General features: G+C 35.8%; 1 protein-coding gene across 3 annotated transcripts in view; it reads left to right on the top strand.

The window, feature by feature from the left end:
• Nucleotides 1–19,176, top strand: part of ATRNL1 (attractin like 1) — a 760,501-nt gene that overhangs the window by 148,413 nt on the left and 592,912 nt on the right. For all 3 annotated transcript variants that reach the window (XM_041742630.1, XM_041742631.1, XM_041742632.1), the window contains exons 16-18: nucleotides 4,791–5,004; nucleotides 7,391–7,579; nucleotides 17,555–17,773. In XM_041742630.1, coding sequence (XP_041598564.1) covers nucleotides 4,791–5,004; nucleotides 7,391–7,579; nucleotides 17,555–17,773 — 622 coding nt within the window. The remainder of the gene's footprint in view (nucleotides 1–4,790; nucleotides 5,005–7,390; nucleotides 7,580–17,554; nucleotides 17,774–19,176) is intronic.

The raw sequence follows: 19,176 nt of genomic DNA, 5'->3' as shown, positions 1-19,176 counted from the left end.
ATTTTTGTATCACTTTTCTCACTGCTGCTATTACTACTATTTCCAGAATTGTTATTTAGAATTCATGGATAACTAAATGAATTTATTTGATGAAAATTAATACTGATCTTAATTTTGGAAAAACATTTGCCTCAGTCTAGTATTTTAATTTTTGCTTGGTGAATGAGAAATCCTTCCGACAGCTCCCCCTGCCCTCCCAATGCCCTGGGTAGTTGTACTAGGACTTTTTATCTCATAAGATAGAAGTTGCATATTTCAAAGTGTTTTGTGTTAGTTCCTCATCTTTTCTTGCTTGTTATTATAAATCATAAAGATTTGACTAACAGTTTTTTTGGATGTGTGATAAACTTAAATTTGAGACTTTGTGGACTAGAATGCCCTCAAAAAGAAAAATGTTTTGTTTCATTAGAAAGCTGAGCTTTAGCAAAATTTCAAAGGTGGATGCTTCTGCAAGGTGACATTCCATTAAGCATACCTTTATGTAAAATGAATTATATCCCGAGTCATTCCAATTGTATACATTTGAGATAACCCTTCCTTGGCAAATAAAGACAGACAAATTTAGGCAATTTAAAGAGATATCCTGGGTCAAATAATCATTTACTTATCGGAAATGGCTAATGAAATGTTGCAATGATTAATGGTGTGCTATAGTAAATTTTCATAATATAGTAATTTGTCTTTGATTTTCAACTGCCTGTCCAGTTCATTTACTGGGTAATAGTTACTTTAAATGTTTTATCAACGGCTTCATTTTTCTATTTCTCTCCTCTTCCTCTCAGATCCTTATCATGATGAGTTAGGGAGTAATATTTCATTTTAAATGACTTGTCTTTACTATAGATAGTCGGAAATGTAGGCAGAGTCGCTGTAATGTGAAAGACAATCATTAATTTGAAATATCTATGTTGGATTGACTCCTGCTGTTATTATCAAGAACTGTAAAAATGTTGTAGCTTTTTGTATCAAAATATCTTTCAGAATAATGTATGAAATATGTAGTGATGACAAGACAAAGCAGTATGTATATTTTTATAATTAGAAACATTTATTAAGTACTATCTCTGTCTCAGGAATTGGATGGTGGAAAATAACCATATCTGTTTTAATGAACTTTTGTTAATAAAATTCATTGATTACCTACTATCTGCATTCTGCTAGGTGATAAGAGATCTGTCATAATGAATATTCATAGATATTTTAATTGTATCTAAGAAATATTTGTTGAGTGTTTGCTATGAAATTTATTGTAGTTATACGCCTTGCAAATTTCTAGGTCTATAGCTATCTTTATAAGTTCTGTAGGACCATTTGTATAACATACTTAGAATAAACACTGGATCTATAAATCTTATTTCTGTATGTTAAACACTTAAATGGAGACACATATTTCTCTCTATCCTGACAGTCTGTAATATAAAAAGGGTAATGTGGGGTTTTGAAATCATCTCACATTATAATATTATTAACATAGTAACTTAGAAAATAAATATAGTATGTATATTAAGGTAGAAGTGTTTAGGAATAATGTCAGCAAGTTGACAGAATGGAAATTTCCAGCTCTTGTTCCCTCACGGAAACATTGGTTTGAACAACCATTCATATACAAAAATGCAAAAGCTAGGTAATCTAGGTAAGAGATTATAGCACTCAGGAGAAGTAGAAATAAGAAAGGACAGTTTCACAATACCTGTATCATCCCTCGCCTAAGCTCATGCAGGACAGTGAAGCATGATGAGAGATAACTTTCTGCAAAGGTGAAGGAGAGTGAAGTGAGCACTTGACTTTGCTTCTGACCCCAGTTCCAGGCCTTCCCCGGTGAATCCCAGTGCCTGATTGGTTCCTACTGACCCAGGCACCAGGCATGCTCCAGACTGACACCCATGGCCTCGTACTCCAGGCTGTCCGCTTGGGGCTCTAGGCTCCAGGAAACCTAATGTCTATGACCTTCCCAGTATACTCTAGCACTGGGCTGGTTCCTGTGGAGTCAAGGCCAGGCTCACCCCTGGAAACTCAAGCTTCAGGCCTTTCCCTGTGTACCCAACCTTCAGGCTTACCCCTGTGGTCCCAGGTCCCAGGCCCATCCTTCATGGACTCAGAACCAGGCTTGCCCTACTGAACCCTGGCACCAGGCTAGTCCCCACAGACTCATGACCAGGTCCATACCTATGAGTTCAGGTGCCATGCTCAACCTAGCACTAAGCTGGTATCCATGGACTTAGGGTCAAAGGTTATCCTAGTGTCATGTTAACCTCCAGTTTCCTTCAGCTCAAGAGATTCAGGCTCCAGATTGGCCCGTGTGGGCCCAGCTGTAGGCCTGCCACAGTGGATATAGGCTCCAGATGCCCTCATGCCTGCATCAGTGGACCCTTATACCAGGTGGTGCCCATACACTCTGGATCCAGGCCTGTACCTGCAGACACAGATTCTAGGTCCACTGCCATGAACCCAGGCAGTTGGCCTGCTCATGTGGATGCAAGCTCTAGACCTACTGCAGTGGTCCTAGGCTCTAGGCTTGCCCCTCTGTATCCAGACACCAGGCAGGCCCCTGTGGATTCAGACTCTGGGCCTGCTTGCCCACTGACTTAGGTATGAGCTAGCCTAGCTGAGTCCTCCGGTAGTAAACCTGCCTTTGGATTCTATCGACCATATAGACCTTTAGAATTTCTGGATAGGCTGAATGATGAGGGGCTTTCCCTACTGAAGTGTGTCTGTAAAGATAGAAAGAAGTAGTCACTTCTGCAAATGAGACATGAATGCAAGGCCATAAGGGTCACAAAATATCAGGGAAATACGACACTATCAAAGCAACAGAATAAAGTACCAGTAACTGACACTAAATAAATGGAGAGCTACAAACTGCCTGACAAAGAGTTCAAAATAATCATCTAAAAGAATAGACATATTCCCAAAGAGGATATTCAAGTGGCAACAACAATGATAGAAAGTTTGACATCATCAATCATCACGGAAATACAAATCAAAATCAAAGTGACGCAGCATCTCACACCTGTTAGTTAAAGTGGCTGTTAACAAAAAGAAAAAGGATAAGTTGACAAAGATGTGTAGAAAAAGGAATCCTGTACACTATTGGTGGGAATGTAAATTGGTATAGTCAAATTAAAGAACAATATTAGTTTCCTCAAAAAATTAAAAATAGAACTACTATGTGACCCAACAATCCCATATATATAGGATATATCCAAAGAGGGTATATATATATCCAAAGAGAATGTAAACAGGGTATCAATGAGATACCCTGCATGCCCATGTTCATTGCAGCATTATTCACAATAGCTAAGGGATGGAAATAGCCTGTGTTCATGGATGGGTCAATGATTTAAAAAAATGTAAATATATATAGTGTATTATGGAATATTATTTAGCCTTACAAAAGTAAGAAATCTTGCCATTTGCAACAACATGCATAAACCTAGAGGACATTATGCTAGGTGAACTATGCCAGATGCAGAGAGAAAAATACTACATTGATTGTAATTATATGTGAAATCTAAAAAAGTCAAACTTCATAAAAGAAGATAGTAGAATGGTGGTGGTTGCCAGGGCAAGGGATGAGGGAAATGTGGAGATGTAGGACAAAAGTACAAAGTTTCAATTATACAGGATAAATAAGTTCTAGAGATTTAATGTATAGCATGGTTACTATAGTTAATAATACTGTATTGTATACTTGAAATTTAAGAGACTAGATCTTAAATGTTTCACCACAAATAAAAAGGTAACTGTGTGAGGTGATGGGTAAGCTAATTAGCTTGATTGTAGTGATCATTTCATGTTGTTTGCATGTACTGAAACATCAAATTGTGTACCTTAAATATATACAATTTTGTCAATTATCACTGAAGGAAGTTAGAAAAAAAAAATTAACCCCCCCCCCCATGTAGTTCTAAAGCAGAAATAAGAAAATAAAAAGAGTTGTTTATAATCTAATAGAATTTTGTAAAGAGAGTAGCTTGGACCAAAAATATATCATTTTAAAATTGTCATATGAATAAACACATTTTTAAAATTGATTAATGATTAAGAATAAGATCTATAGAAGATATTTTCTTTTCAAGCTGCTTTTTGAAATATTAATGAGAGCACTAAGAATATTTAGTTCTATGGTATTTAGCAATCTATTAAATTTTAGGCAAAGGAGTCAGATTTTATCATAATGTGGAAGTAGATGACATAACTTTATCTAAAATTGCATGAAAGTTCTGATGTACTAGACAAGTCTGAACTAGCAGTTATTCTTCTTGGTCCTTTGTGAACATGTTATGAAGTCTTCAGTCACCCCTGTATACAGTTTGTTGATTTTGTTTCCTGTTCTCTCACAGTGCATGTAATGGCAACTTAGCTGTAGATTCTTATCTCCAGAACTGATTAAACTGGTAACAATAGTAGCAGTAACAGAGCAACAGCAGCAGCAGCAATATGTTAATTTTTTCATAATCTTGCCTCATAAGGTAGGTATTTATATCAGATATTTATAACCTTATTTTGTAGAAGAGGAAACTGAAGTTCACAAGGACTAAATAACTGACCCCAGTCATCAGTCATGTAGCTTGAGTGCAGAGTCTGTGTTTGGAAAATCGTGTTCTGTTCTATATCATTCTCCAAAATGTGCTGGAATTGTTAATTATCCTTGGTCCAAGAAGTCATTAGAAAGGCAGTTCTATATGTTTTTAAATGTCATTTTTAATGATAATGAACTATTTGCTAAGGAATATGACAGTATTTTTATATCTAACTTTTTTTAATGCTCCTTTTGCTGTTGTTTACAGAAAGTATCACCGTGGGTAGGCTTACGCAAGATCAATATATCCTACTGGGGATGGGAAGACATGTCTCCTTTTACAAACACAACACTGCAGTGGCTTCCTGGTGAACCAAACGATTCTGGATTCTGTGCATATCTAGAAAAGGCTGCAGTGGCAGGCCTAAAAGCTAATCCTTGTACATCTATGGCAGATGGCCTTGTCTGTGAAAAACCTGTTGGTAAGTAGTAAACTAGTAATTCTTTAAAAATATTCTGTTTCCAACTTCTCTTCCTACCACCCCCTTCCACTTGTGAGAGTCTCTGTGCCTGAAGTAACTTTCACTATCTTTTTATGATGTCGATTTCCTGATATTTTGGTAAATTTTAGTTTATCCACTTTTCCCACTTACTCTTAGTGACCTCAGCATTAACTTATGAAAATAGCAAAATTTTATTCTTTAATATGATCTTTATTTCTTGGTTGAATCTATTCTTAATTTTGTTAACATCTTTTACTGTTATTACAGTGTGTGGAAGAAAGATTTATTTTTAAGATTAACAACTAATTTAGAATTCTTTTCCTATCATAGAGATCTATTTAATTAGGCAAAGTAAAAAGAAACTTTTCTGGGTTTTATTTTATTTTTATTTTTTTGCATCATATGTCATTTTGTGGTGATTGACCTTTACTATTTTTATATTGGACATGGCATTCAAACCCCAACCCATACCCGTTGCAATTTTTTATTTGGTTTTATTAGCCAGTATAAAATGTTATAAGTGGATTTTTTTTTAAGTTTTTATTTAGTTAACATACAGTGTAATATTTGTTTCAGGTGTACAGATAGGTGATTCAAGTCTTCCAAACAACACCTGATGCTCATCAAGACAAGTGCCCTCCTTAATCCCATCACCTGTTTCACACATCCTACCCTGCCCCCTTCCCCTTTGGTCACCATCAGTTTGTACTCTATAGTTGAAAGTCTGTTTTTTTTATTTGTATCTCTCTCTCTTGTTTTCTTTTGTTTCTTAAATTCCACATCTAAATGCAATCATATGGTATTTGACTTGAAATGGATTTTTGTTAAGTAAGAAAGGAACATTGAATTTTCTCTTTTTAAATATTTTATATTGGGGATCCCTGGGTGGTGCAGCGGTTTGGCGCCTGCCTTTGGCCCAGGGCACGATCCTGGAGACCCGGGATCGAATCCCACGTTGGGCTCCCGGTGCATGGAGCCTGCTTCTCCCTCTGCCTGTGTCTCTGCCTCTCTCTCTATCTCTCTGTGACTATCATAAATAAATAAAAAAATTAAAAAAAAAATATTTTATATTGTGTAAAATATACATAATATAAAATTTACCATTTTAACCATTTTAAAATGTAGAGTTCAGTGTTACTAAGTGCATCAACATTATTGTGAATCAATCAACACTATATATCTCTAGAACTTTCTCATCTTCCCAAATTCCATACTCATTAAGTAATAACTCTCCATAACTCCCTCCTCCAGCCCCTGACAGCAACCACCTTCTACTTTGTCTCTGAGTTTGACTAATCTAGGTACCTCATATAGATGGAATCATAAGGTATATGAACTTTTATGGCTGGCTTATTTCCTTTAACATAATGTCTTCAAGGTTCATCCCTATGGTAGCATATGTTAGAATTTCCTTCCATTTTTAGCCTGAATAATTATCCATTTTATATGCACCTACAACATTTTGTTTATCCATTCATCAATAAGTGTGTATTTATTTGAGTTGCTTTTACTTATTGGCTATTGTGAGTAATGATGCTATGAACAAGGGTATACAAATATATTTTCCAGTTCCAATTTCACATCTTTTGGGTATATAGCCAGAAGTGGAATTGCTGTATCATATGGTAATTCTATGTTTACTTTTTTGAGGAATTGTCATACTGTTTGCCATGGAAGTTGTACCATTTTACATTCCTACTAGCAATGTCAAGGTTCCAATTTCTTCACATCCATGCTAGTATTTTATGTTTTTAAAAATATTTTATTTATTTATTTGAGAGAGAGAGAGTGAGCGAGAGAGAGAACACAAGTAGGGGGAGTGGCTAAGGCAGACTGAGCCACCCAGGCACCTCTTCTTGCTAATATTAAAAAAAAAATTATCCTAATGGGAGTGGTATTCTATTTCATGTAAAGATTTTATAGCATATTGTTTTATTTTTATTGTTTGTTTATATCAGAGATGTGTTTACTGACAGGGCATTTGTTTTGATAAGGTATGGAATGTTTATGGAAAAATTTGTGGCAGGAAAGTAAATAATGATAGTGTCTGTAGTATTTATCCAAAGATAGAAAACTATGTCATGGGCTACATTTCTACTTACAAGTTTTTAAGTTATGTAACTTTATGTACTTTGTTAAAGGATTAAAATTCTCCAAAGAATTATAATTTTCAAATTTGATTATAAATTCAAGGAGTATTGATATCTTCATTTTCATTTATCTTCTCATGTATTTTTTGCTATAATTTCTATCCCATACTTGGCTTACTTGAAACATTCCCTAAATAGCAAAAGGAATGAAACCCATACCCTGTGTTAAAATACAGTTAACAAATAAAATAATTATGTTTGTTGATTTATTCCAGTTAGTCCAAATCAAAATGCCAGGCCATGCAAAAAGCCATGTTCTCTAAGGACATCCTGCTCCAACTGTACAAGCAACGGCATGGAGTGTATGTGGTGCAGTAGTACCAGACGATGCGTTGACTCTAATGCTTACATTATCTCTTTTCCGTATGGACAGTGTCTGGAGTGGCAAACTGCCACCTGCTCTCGTAAGTATATATCTAGAGTGATTTTTTATTTAAAGGCATCATAAATCAGTTTTCTGTGGTGGAAGGAGGTATTAAAACATTTGAAGAAGTTTTTAAGATGGGAAAAACTTGTAGCTAGTTTTAAAACCTATTAATAGTATAAGCCCCAGATTTATACCATTATTTTGAATTTTACTAATTATTTTACCCTACACACACACAAAGTCACACATTTTGCCATATTTGTACTGTCTCCAACTCTGAGTGTATATTGCAAATAGTGTAACATTTCAAGAAAGTGCTTATTACTGCAGGGGACACATACTGCTTTGTTGTGTCCTTTGCTTCTTCAGTGTCCTTTGTTCTAGCACTGTTCCCATTCCCATGTCTTACATGACTGATATTTTTAAAGACTTGCATAACACTACTGATAGCACCTGGTGTCCTTGTAGGATTTTGAGGCCACATGCAGCTTTTTTTTTTTTTTGGCTTGGGAAAATGTAGAAGCTGCGGGTCTCAGCTAGCTTTGTGCTAGCAGAACGTAGAGTTTATCTTTCCATAATCTATCCTCTGACATTGGGCCTGATCAAAAAAATGCCTTTCCAACAGGGGCATGAATTAGTTGGTCTGTTCAGATTTATAATAAGAAGGATGGAAGGATTATTTACTTCCATTGCTCCTACTATCTGCTTTTCAATGTTGAATCAATTCATTCATGCCACACTAATTGGGGTCTGTCCCTCCTGTGACTGATCTACACTTTACATCCTTTTGGGGGATATACTCTGCAGGTGCCTAGGGTCACCATTCTACAACCACAGTTAGCTACAGAATCACCTTAGATAAAATTGGAGTTCAAGTGTATGTTCATCCAGAAATCCTTTATTTAGACAAAGTAAAACATCTACTCACTTGCTAAATCCAAATAGGCACAGATGAAATGAGAGGAATATTTTGTTCCTCTTCATTTCCACACTTCCCAGCACCCGAATGTCTGCAAAGCTTACCGGGAGTCCTTAGGTTTCTTTAGTTTTGTTTTTCTTCCCAGGACTTTTACCTGCAATAAGCTGGGTTTACAATGAGTGAATCCGATTAATGGGTATCAGGTCCCAAAGGAACTGCAGTGACAGTGCCATGAAAGGAGACAAAACAGCAGCCACTTGAAGCCCCATGTGGGTTAAACTCAGGAATATGTTGTAGTTGAAGGGTGTTCAATGGAATAGGGAAGGGGAAGTTTTAATCTTTATAAGGGAATACTTTTCAGGGGGTCTTGTCATCCCTATTCTAATTTTTTTATTCTAACAATTACCCTATCATGCCTTCTCTCACTCTATTTTTACAGCTCTTGTATGTCCATTCCAGGTTTTTGCATCAGTCTACTGGCTTCCTTCTGTTTCTTTCCCTCCTACAAACAGGCACTTGCAGGTTTCCTGGGAGTTTGGCCCATAACACAACTTGTTCCTACAACTTTTTAAAGTTTCTTTTGGACTTATCAGCCTGTTGGCTTCCTTACATAGGAGTAGCCACTATCGACATAACTATTATAAAGTATGGATAAGTATCCTAGCAGTAACATGCATTACTTGCCCATCTGTTCTTCCTTTTATCCTTCTTCTGAGCTCTCTTGTTTATACTCTAAGAGGAAGGAAGAGCTGCTGCTTTTAAGAGGGGCTCCCTAAGTCTGAGATACCTTTTGGTGGTGAATCTACTGTTTTGAGGCTTGCCCCTGGGTCTAGTGGCCCACAGACAACATGGCCACCCAGTTATAAGCCCTTCTTTCTTGGATGAGTGACCTTCTCATTTAGAGGTAGCTAGCTGCTTAAGACAGTGCAAGTGGAGACTCATTGGCCTTTCCAGAGCTTACATCACTCCCAAAGATACCTCCATAGTCTACCAACCCAGCCAAACCCATATTTGCTCCATATCAGGCACCAATGTTGAATGAAGAGCAAGTAAGTGCCACAATGCAGGCTAGAAGTTCTAGGATATGGCTATTGTATGTACTTGTTTTCTCAGGAACTTGGCATCAAGTGGTGGGGTGTTTCTGGGATGGGCATGGCTGCTCCATGTTAGGCATTGAGCTCCTTGTTGCTATCCTTTTTTTAGGAACTTTGATAGGGAATGGTGATGTACCTCATTCAGTGCATGGCATTGTCGTTGTTGCAAGCATAAAATGGTCTCACTCCCACAGAAAACATCTTATTAGGAGTCAGCTGCCCATACCAGTGCTGGAGATTTGGGGGCAATTGAGACAGTACTCAGACTCTTCTGATAATAATCGTATTTGTCTTTCCACAAACATTAATGTTTGGTAAAAGAAGTCAGACACAAAGGATGACATACTGTGTGACTCCATTTAGATAAAGTTCAAAAACAGGCAAAACTAAGCTCTTTTGTTTAGGAATGAATATTTAGGTGGCAAAACTGTAGAGTAAGGCAAAAGTTAATATAAATGACAGTGGATGCTGCTGAGAAAAGATTGGGATGCTGACTAGGACAGGGGCACAAGGGAGGCACTGTTCTATCTCCAGGCTGGGTGCAGGCACAGAGCATTTCTGTACAGTAATTTACTAATCTCACATCTTTCTTTATGAACTTCTCTGTGGGTATTATAGGGTAGAAGGGTAAAAGGCAGGGAAAAAGAAGCTTGTAAAGTCTCTAAGCTCTTATATGCTTAAGAACTTTCTAAAAGTTATTTAGAGTTAAATCTAAGTCGTTTTTACTGCTCACAAATCTTTCATGTATTCCATATCTTCCTTCTCATTTATTCACATTTTGGATAATAGTCTTCAGTAATTCTTTCAAATAAATTCGTGGTTAGTAAGCGTTTTAGTTTTTATATGTCTAAAGTGTATTTTTTTATGTTCATGTGAATGATAAAGTGGCTGGATGTGGGAGTTCTAAGTAATTCTTTCCTCAGACCCTGTAGCATTTGATGCTATGAGTGAGAATTCTCATGTGACTTTGATTTTCATTCCTTTGTGGGGCATCTTTTAAAAGAAATTCTTTAAGAAATAAAAGATTTTAAGATTTTTTTTTCTCTTTATCCTTGGCATTCCAAATTTTGTAACTTATTTCAATTTAATTTTCCAGTAATTGAGTTGGCTTTTAAAAAATGGATTCTCATTGGCTCTTTGAATCTGAAGAGTAATTTCTTTACTTGCTAAAAATGGTCTTTAATGCTTAGATTGTTTTCCATATACTGTTTTTTAGAAATCTTAAAGTAGTGGTTGGAATTTCAAAATAAATCTCAGTATGTCTTAAATTCACTTGTATTTTCCATCTGTTTGTTACAATTCATATTTTTTTCTTCTTTATGGTTGCTTATTTGTGGACTTTTAATCTATTTTAAAGTGATGAGAACCTGTATTTCCACTATAAAAACTGTAACCATATTTTTTTGAGAAGGTAAATGAAACATTAAACACTGTACGAAGTACATCGTCACCACTGATGAACTAAATTAGGATATGTGCTGCTGGTAGGGCTGTCTGCTAGGGTTGTGTGGATCAGTTGTTCTGCTTTTATGTTTTTTGTTTTTGACCCTTTTCTTTTGTTTTGGCTTGATTTTTGATGTCTTAAGAGTTTTGTTTTCTACTTCAACCATTTGTTCTTGAGCAGTTAGTCTAGTCTGATGGATTTTTCTTTTCTGTAAGCCTCTTCTTTCACTGTTTACATCTGTTACCACATTTGCCTTTTTTGTGGCTGTCTATAGCTTCTTTGTGCTGATAATATCCAATAACAGTTATTTTTGTCCCACAGCCCTTTAAATTATATGTCCTTTACATCCTTGTGGGGAAGAGGGCCATTGAATCAAGGAGACCTTGTGTTTTCTGGAAGTAGTATTCACCTAGCGGTGATCTACTTCTTGTGAGAAACAAACTCCTTCTCTGTTATGTCATTCTTCCCTGTTTTTAACCAACATGCTTTTAATGAGCAATAAGGAATGTCAGAACATAAAATAAGGACTAGTAATAAAGGTGGCATCCTTGCTCAAAATCTGAGTGCTAAAAAGTAGCTGAGTGTTATTGTTTAACGGACATCACCTTTGGGGCAATGTTTTTGTCATACTTTTGCCTTTAATTTTATATCTTGTTAGCATTAATTATACGTAATGGATTTATATGATCATTTCTGCTATATGTGTCTGGTCCTTCACTAAACATTTAACAGTAGTAACTCTTTAAAAAATTTCTTGGAATTATAAATAAAGCTTTATTAGCAATGGTATATATTTTATGTTGCTTTTTAGAAAGTTGTTTCAGCAATCATTTGAGATTGCCAAGTAAATGGAACTTGAAGGAAACTTTTCTTTGCTAATGAAACACAAATATGGATTTTATAATAATCCCAGGAGTTTTTCAGTTATAATATTGTGATATTAGTACTTAAAATCCACAAATTGAAGAAAAGAAATATATCTTAAGACAAATTTTATGTAATGTTTTCTGGGAAAGCTTTTTTAATAACTGCAATTATTAAAAATTGACACTTTTACTTAAAATATTGGTTATTCTCTTTGTGAAAATGAATTTCAAAAGGATAATTTAGAACAATAATAGAAGACTTAGTTCCTAATATATAAAAGTTCAAATATAAAAATGCAATTAAGTTGATGCAGTAAAAATGAAATAATAGGAAATGTGAAAATACAGTAATGTCTCACATCTGTATTTCTTTCAGTATTTTGCAGGTCTATATACATGTTCAATTTAAACATTTTTTTTCTCTTGGCAGTTAGGGAAGGTAATTGTTTTAAAATTGAATAAAATTTAATTTTTAGAGTAGTTTTAGGTTCTTAGCAATTTTGAGAGGAAGATGCAGAATTCCTATATATCCTTTGCCCCTACATATGCACAACCTACCCCTGCCCTGTCAACATCCCATGCCAGAGTGGTACATTTGCTACCCATGATGAATCTACATTGACATCATTATTGCACAAAGTCTGTAGTTTACAGTAGGGTTCACTCTTGGTATGATACATTCTGTAGAGTTTGACAAATATATAATGGTACACATCCATCATTATAGTATCATACATAGTGGTTTTTCTGCCTAAAATTCTTCTGAGCTCCACCTATTCATCCTTCTTTTTCTCCTAACTCTTGGCAATCACTAATATTTTTACTGTCTATATTGTTTTGCCTTTTCCAGAATGTCATATAGTTGGAATCATATAATATGTAGCTTCTCAGATTGGTTTCTTTCACTTGGTAATATGCATTTAAGTTTCCTTCGTGTCTTTTCATGGCTTGGGAGCTTATTTATTTTTAGAGCTGAATGACATTACATTGTCTGGTTGTACCACAATTTATCTACTCATGTACTAAAAGAAATCTTGTTGCTTTTGGCAAGTTTTGGCAATTATGAATAAAGCTGCAGTAAAAACCTATGTGCAGGTTATTGGGCAGACATAAATTTTCAGTTCATTTGGGTAAATATCAAGGAATGTTATTGATAGATTTTATGGTAAAACTATGTTTAGTTTTGTAAGAAACCACCAAATTGTCTTTAAAAGTGGCCGTATTTTACAGTCCCACGAGCCGTGAATGTTTCTGTTACTTTGCATTCTTACATACTCACCACCATTTGATATTGTCAGTTTTGGGATTTTGGCATTTTAATAGGGGTATCTCATTGTTTTAATTTGCAGTTCTCTAGTGACATATGATGTGGAGTATCTTTTCATACTTGTCTCTGTATGTCTTCTTTGCTGAGATATCTGTTTAGGTCTTTTGCATGTTTTAAAAATTGGGTTGTTTGAAAAAAAATTGGGTTGTTTGTTTTCTTATTGAGTTATGAGTTCTTTGTGTATTTTAGAAACTTCTTTGTGTATTTTAGTCCTTTGTGTATTTTAGTCCTTCATCAGGTGAGTCTTTCCTAAATATTTTTTTACAGTATATGGCTTTCATTTTCATTCTCTTGACAGTGTCTTTGCAGAGCAGAAATTTTAAATTTGAGTTTTAACGAAGTCTAGTTTATCAGTTTTTTTTTTTTCATGGATTGTGCCTTTGGTTCATAACTAAAGCATCATCACCGAATCAAGGTCATCTAGATCTTATATGCTTTCTTCTGGGAGTTTTCTAGTTTTGCTTACAAATGTTCATCTGTTTTTGCATGTTACCATTAGAACCTTTAGCATATTAATCATAGCTGGTTTTTTTAAATTTCTATTTAATTTTGATAGTCACACACACACAGAGAGAGAGAGGCAGAGACATAGGCAGAAGGAGAAGCAGGCTCCATGCACTGGGAGCCCGACGTGGGATTCGATCCCGGGTCTCCAGGATCGCGCCCTGGGCCAAAGGCAGGCGCCAAACTGCTGCGCCACCCAGGAATCCCAATCATAGCTGTTTTAAATTCCAGGTCTGGGGGCACCCGGGTGGCTCAGCGGTTGAGCCTTTGGCTCAGGTTGTGATCCTGGGGTCTTGGGATCAAAGTCCCACATCAGCCTGCTTTTATTATTTTATTTATTTATTCATGAGAGACAGAGAGAGAGAGGCAGAGGCAGACACACAGGCAGAGGGAGAAGCAGGCTCCATACAGGGAGCCTGACATAGGACTCGATCCCGGGACTCCAGGATCATGCCCTGGGCTGAAGGCAGGCACCAACCGCTGAGCCACCCAGGGATCCCAAATAAAATATTTTTAAAAATTAAATTCATGGACTGATAATTCTAATATTCTTGCCATATCTGGTCTGATGCTTGCTCGTCTATTCACATTGTGTATTTTGCCTTTGGTATGCCTTGTAATTTTTTTTTTCTTGATAGCCAGATTTTATTTATAGGTAAGAGAGAGACTGCTGTCAGTAGGCCTTTACTAATGTAGTGGTAGTGTGTGGAAGGAGCAGGAGCGGTCTGTAACTGATTGATTAAATCTCAGTCTTTTGGTGAACTTACACTTCATGCTGTGACCTTCACTAGAGCTTCTCAGCTTTCTCCCCCTCTCTCAGGTGGTACTGGATGGCTGAAAGGAGCTGGAATTGTATGTTTCTTCTTCCACGTGGAAGGCCAGAGCAGGCTAGAATTGGGTATTTCCCTTTAACAGGTCAGGTAGGCTCTGAGAAAACCTCAGCTCTTTAGGCTCTGTTAAATAGTTTTTCCAATGCTTGTTAAGAAGAACAGAATGCTCTGGCATGTTTCAGAATGGTTCATTTTTGTGTTCCTGTGCTGGAAGCACAAGAAGTTTTTTCTTTGATGTGCACTGTGAGGACTTTGTAGAGTTCTGGAGGTAAAACTCACAAAAGTGTGGGAGTGCCCCTGGTGACTGGGTCCTTCTGGGAATTTCAGCTCTCAGAGTCGTCCACACTGAACTTCCAGCTGTTGAGCAGCCACAGTTTAGGGTTTCTTCCCTAGATACTGGCTCCTCCAGAGGCTTCAAATTTGGTGTATTGATTCTCTGTATCCTCCCTCTTGCCAGTCTTAACAGGCAGTGATTTGCCCTGTGACCTCACTTCTCTGACAGAGCTCAGAAGAGTTGTTGACTTTTCATTTTGTGCTACTTTTTAACTTTTTGTTAGGATGGAATGGTAACTTCTGAATTCCTAACATGCTGGATCAGAAACCAGAAGTCTCCAGTAATCATCTGATGACATAATTTCTTACAGACTGATTTTTCAAATTCTTACACATTTCAATAACCATATTGAATATTTTACAACTTAATTTAAAAAAAACCCAAAAATAAATAAAAGTGATTGCTTTACGTACTTATAGTTTATACACAGTCTCTATACTATTCATAACAGAAAAAAATGGCATAGCCTACAAAAGCTTTCCTGTATTATTGTCTAAAAAACAGAATCTGTCAAGTTTTGAATCATTATTAAATACTAAATAATACATTTTCTTTTAATCTTTAAGCAGTGCCTGTTGCTTTCTGCTCTTGAGCAAAAGGAAAACCAACATTATTTTATATAATAGTTTCATATGTAAAATAAAATCTGAGAAATAAAATATCGTTCTGAAAATGACATTTTATAACTTTTTATTAAAGCCTAAAATCAAATAGATAAAGAGAACTAGAAGATTCATAGTTTGCCATTCAGCCAGTGCAATAAAACCAGCATTCTTTCATCTAAGATTTCCCAAGCAGTTTGGAAAGCATTAACAGGAATGTTGTACTTGAGAATAGTTTAGATTTACTTTGTATGTAATGGTTCTTCAAGACATTTTATTGGTTATATTTTCTTAAAAGGATAGTCCTAAAATAAAATTTACTTTCTTGGGAGATATCCATAGACTATAAATATAAAACTATATTTATTCTGGGTGAGACCTAATAAAATAAAGATATACTTCAAATCATCACATGATAGTAAATAATTGCAATGTTAAGATAACATACCTAATTTGATATTTTCCATTGTTTTCTATTGATTTAGTAGCAACCCGTAGTTTTGAAGACAATTAGGATAATCCAGTCAACAGTACTGTGGGGTAGCTACAATCATATATGTGAGAGAACTGTTTCAAAGCCTGAAGGCTAAACAGAGTATGGTAATATATGAAACGTTCAGTTATCTAGGATCTTTTAACACTGTACTGCTGAAGAAATATATATTCCAAAATCAAATATGTTCATGTCAATGAATTATTTATCTACAGAAATAACATTAGTCAGTTGTGTTCAATGATTCAAAGAGTGTTCTTCCTTTTTAAATTATTATTAAGGAAATATAGGAGAGCACTCATTTTCCACTTTCTTCAATCTTATCTCTTAAATTCTTAGCATACAAAAAAATTCTTCATAACAAATCATGTTGTAATTGATTAATTCTTTAATCCAATACTCTATTATCTCTGCACAGTTCACTATAATGAGTTCTTGATGTTCACTGAGAAGCTTGTGCCATTCCTGTTGGCAGCAATCTGAGAAACATTTCTGTTTCCAGTATATTAAAACACCGAGTGGCAATTAAGTTATTGCCTCCATAACAATGAAATTCAGTCTGCCAGAATTACAGTTTTTTCTCCCTCTAGGTTTTTTCTAGCATGTGGCTAAAACATTATTCATGTCTTATACCTCTGTCACTATCGTCTATGGATAAACAGTTTCCAAGACACAGAGTGCCTTTTCTAGCAAAATATCAGTAAAAATAATTACAGGAAGTTTTAGCCCAATATAGGTTACTCTAATTGTGAATTTAAAATTTAAAACATCACATAGCAACTGTAGTAAATATAATGACAAACTGTAACATGTTCATTCTTGTAAAAGGCATCACAGTATTCATAAGCTTTGTTGAAGCTCATAGATTATAGATCAATTAAACAAAAAGGTTGAGCTATAGTGTGTGAGTCTTGGAGGGATATTCTGCAGCCCTGAGAGTCAGAGCTTTTGCTGGTTGCTTGGTTGACATAGTGATCTGGTGCCCATGTTCCCATTCAGTTTGGTTCTTTGGGTGAAACTGAGTTTACCCAGCACATGATAGCCAATGCTGGTATCTTAGATCCTTGGGCAGAGTATTGTCAGTGAAAGACAGTATACATGGGGCTCAGCTGTCTCATGGGATGGGCAGGCAGCAATTACAGTGGATGTTCACAGGCAGATGCAGAGTTTTTTCATGAAGGCCCTCACTAGGCACAACAAGAGCAGCTAACATGGCTCTGAATCATGGACAAGAGTCAGTGTGGTCTGTAGGTCCCTGGATCAACTTCCAAAAGGTGCTAAAAACAGGCAAAGTTCCCAGGACCCTTTAAATGCTTACTTCATTTTTCTCCATGTCATGGTTACTATATCCTTTTTCATCTTTAAGTGAAAATCTCTTTGCTCATGATGTACATTTTATTCACTTTAAGTAATTGCTAGCTATTAGATATTATTACAAAAAATGTTTATATTAACTATAGACAACTTTTTATAGTCTTTTTTGGATAGTATTTATTTTTCCATTAGCTTACAATTCTATTTGAATATAAAGTCATATAACAAAAAAAAATAAAAAAATAAAGTCATATAACATATTTTGTTAATGTTCCTGTCATGCAGCTCAAAATTGCTCTGGCTTGAGAACCTGTGGACATTGTTTGGAACAGCCTGGATGTGGCTGGTGCAATGATCCTAGTAATACAGGAAGAGGACACTGCATTGAAGGATCTTCACGAGGACCAATGAAGCTTGTTGGGATGCACAATAATGAGATGGTTCTTGATACCAGTCTTTGTCCTAAAGAAAAGAACTATGAGTGGTCCTTTATCCAGTGCCCAGGTAATAAAGATATAATGAAAATAATTTCACAGATGAAAAAAATTCTTCCCTATATCCATCTCTATTGTGTAGGTGTCATTCTATTTGGAATCATTAAATAGGCTAACCAAATGCATGGCATACAATTATTATATTTGGCTTCATTTGAATTGCTAAGAATAATCTCATCCTATAGTCTTTTATTGTTTATATGATTATAATACCTTAGAATTCAAAGGCAATTCAGAAAATCCAGTCAGACTTCATGCTAACTGTGGGAATGTTTTAAATAATATTTATGATGGAATCAGCTGGCTTCATTTTGAATGCCATTCAGTTTTGAAGGTTAATAGTTTTCAGGTTTTTTTTTAATAGGAAATCTGTTCTTATATTGAATAAAACCAACCTTCTGAAAAAATTAATTTATTCAGTATATTTTTATTGAGTGCCTACTATGTGCCAAGGAGTGTTTTAAGTGTTAGAGACACAACAGTTAAACAAATTACACTAAAATCACTGCATTCATGAAGCCTAAATTCTGATTTAAATTAACAAAATTAATTATACACACATATATAGATGAAGTTAAGTACTATTGGATAAAGTGCTGTTAAATAAATAAGAGGGCACGGCTTGCAATTTGAAAAGGGTGGTGAGAGAAGAGTTCATTGAGAAGTAGCAATAAACACTTCATGTAGATGAAAGAGTGAATCATAGGGATACCCGGGGAGAGTATTCTAGAACAGGTAATAGCCTGACACAAGGACTTGGGTCAAATAGTCCCAAGCCTGACACAAGGACTTGGGTGAAATAGTTTATTAGGGAGGTGAACCTAGAAAGCACAACTGAGGGAACAGAGAGGTTTCAAAGAATGGAGAAAAACCCATAATATGTCTGTTGTTAAGCTGGCTAGTGTACTTGGAAATTTGGACTCACACCCACTGGGGACCTACAAAGAACTTTCTAGAATGCTTCTCAGAGTTAACCCACCAAGGGACTAGGAGGGTGGGGTACTTATCTAAAGATTCTCATCCTCCATGGGTTGAGTGATGCCTTTGGGGGCGGGGTATTGTATTTCTGAACTGTGCCAGAATGATCAATAGCTGGTCCTGGCACTAGTGAAAATTTTGAGGCTGAAAAGTAGAGAGATACTGCAGAGCTGACTTTCAGTGAGTCACTGACATTGCATTGTCCTGAAACCAAATGGACAGTGGGAATGTGGACAGAGTGCAATGATACCTGCTACATAAACTTTGAAATATGTGAAAAGCAAAAATGAAAAAGCTTTTGGTTCATGCAACATGATTGAATCTTAAATGTTTTTTGCTTAGTGAAAGAAACCAGACCCAAAGGCTACATGTTGTATTATTTCATGTATCAAATGATCTGGAACTATGGGGATGGAAAATATCAGTATTTGCCAG

This window comes from Vulpes lagopus, chromosome 2 (genome assembly GCF_018345385.1).
Source record: "Vulpes lagopus strain Blue_001 chromosome 2, ASM1834538v1, whole genome shotgun sequence".
Classification (NCBI taxonomy): domain Eukaryota; kingdom Metazoa; phylum Chordata; class Mammalia; order Carnivora; family Canidae; genus Vulpes; species Vulpes lagopus.
This window is presented reverse-complemented; position numbering and strand designations above follow the sequence as displayed.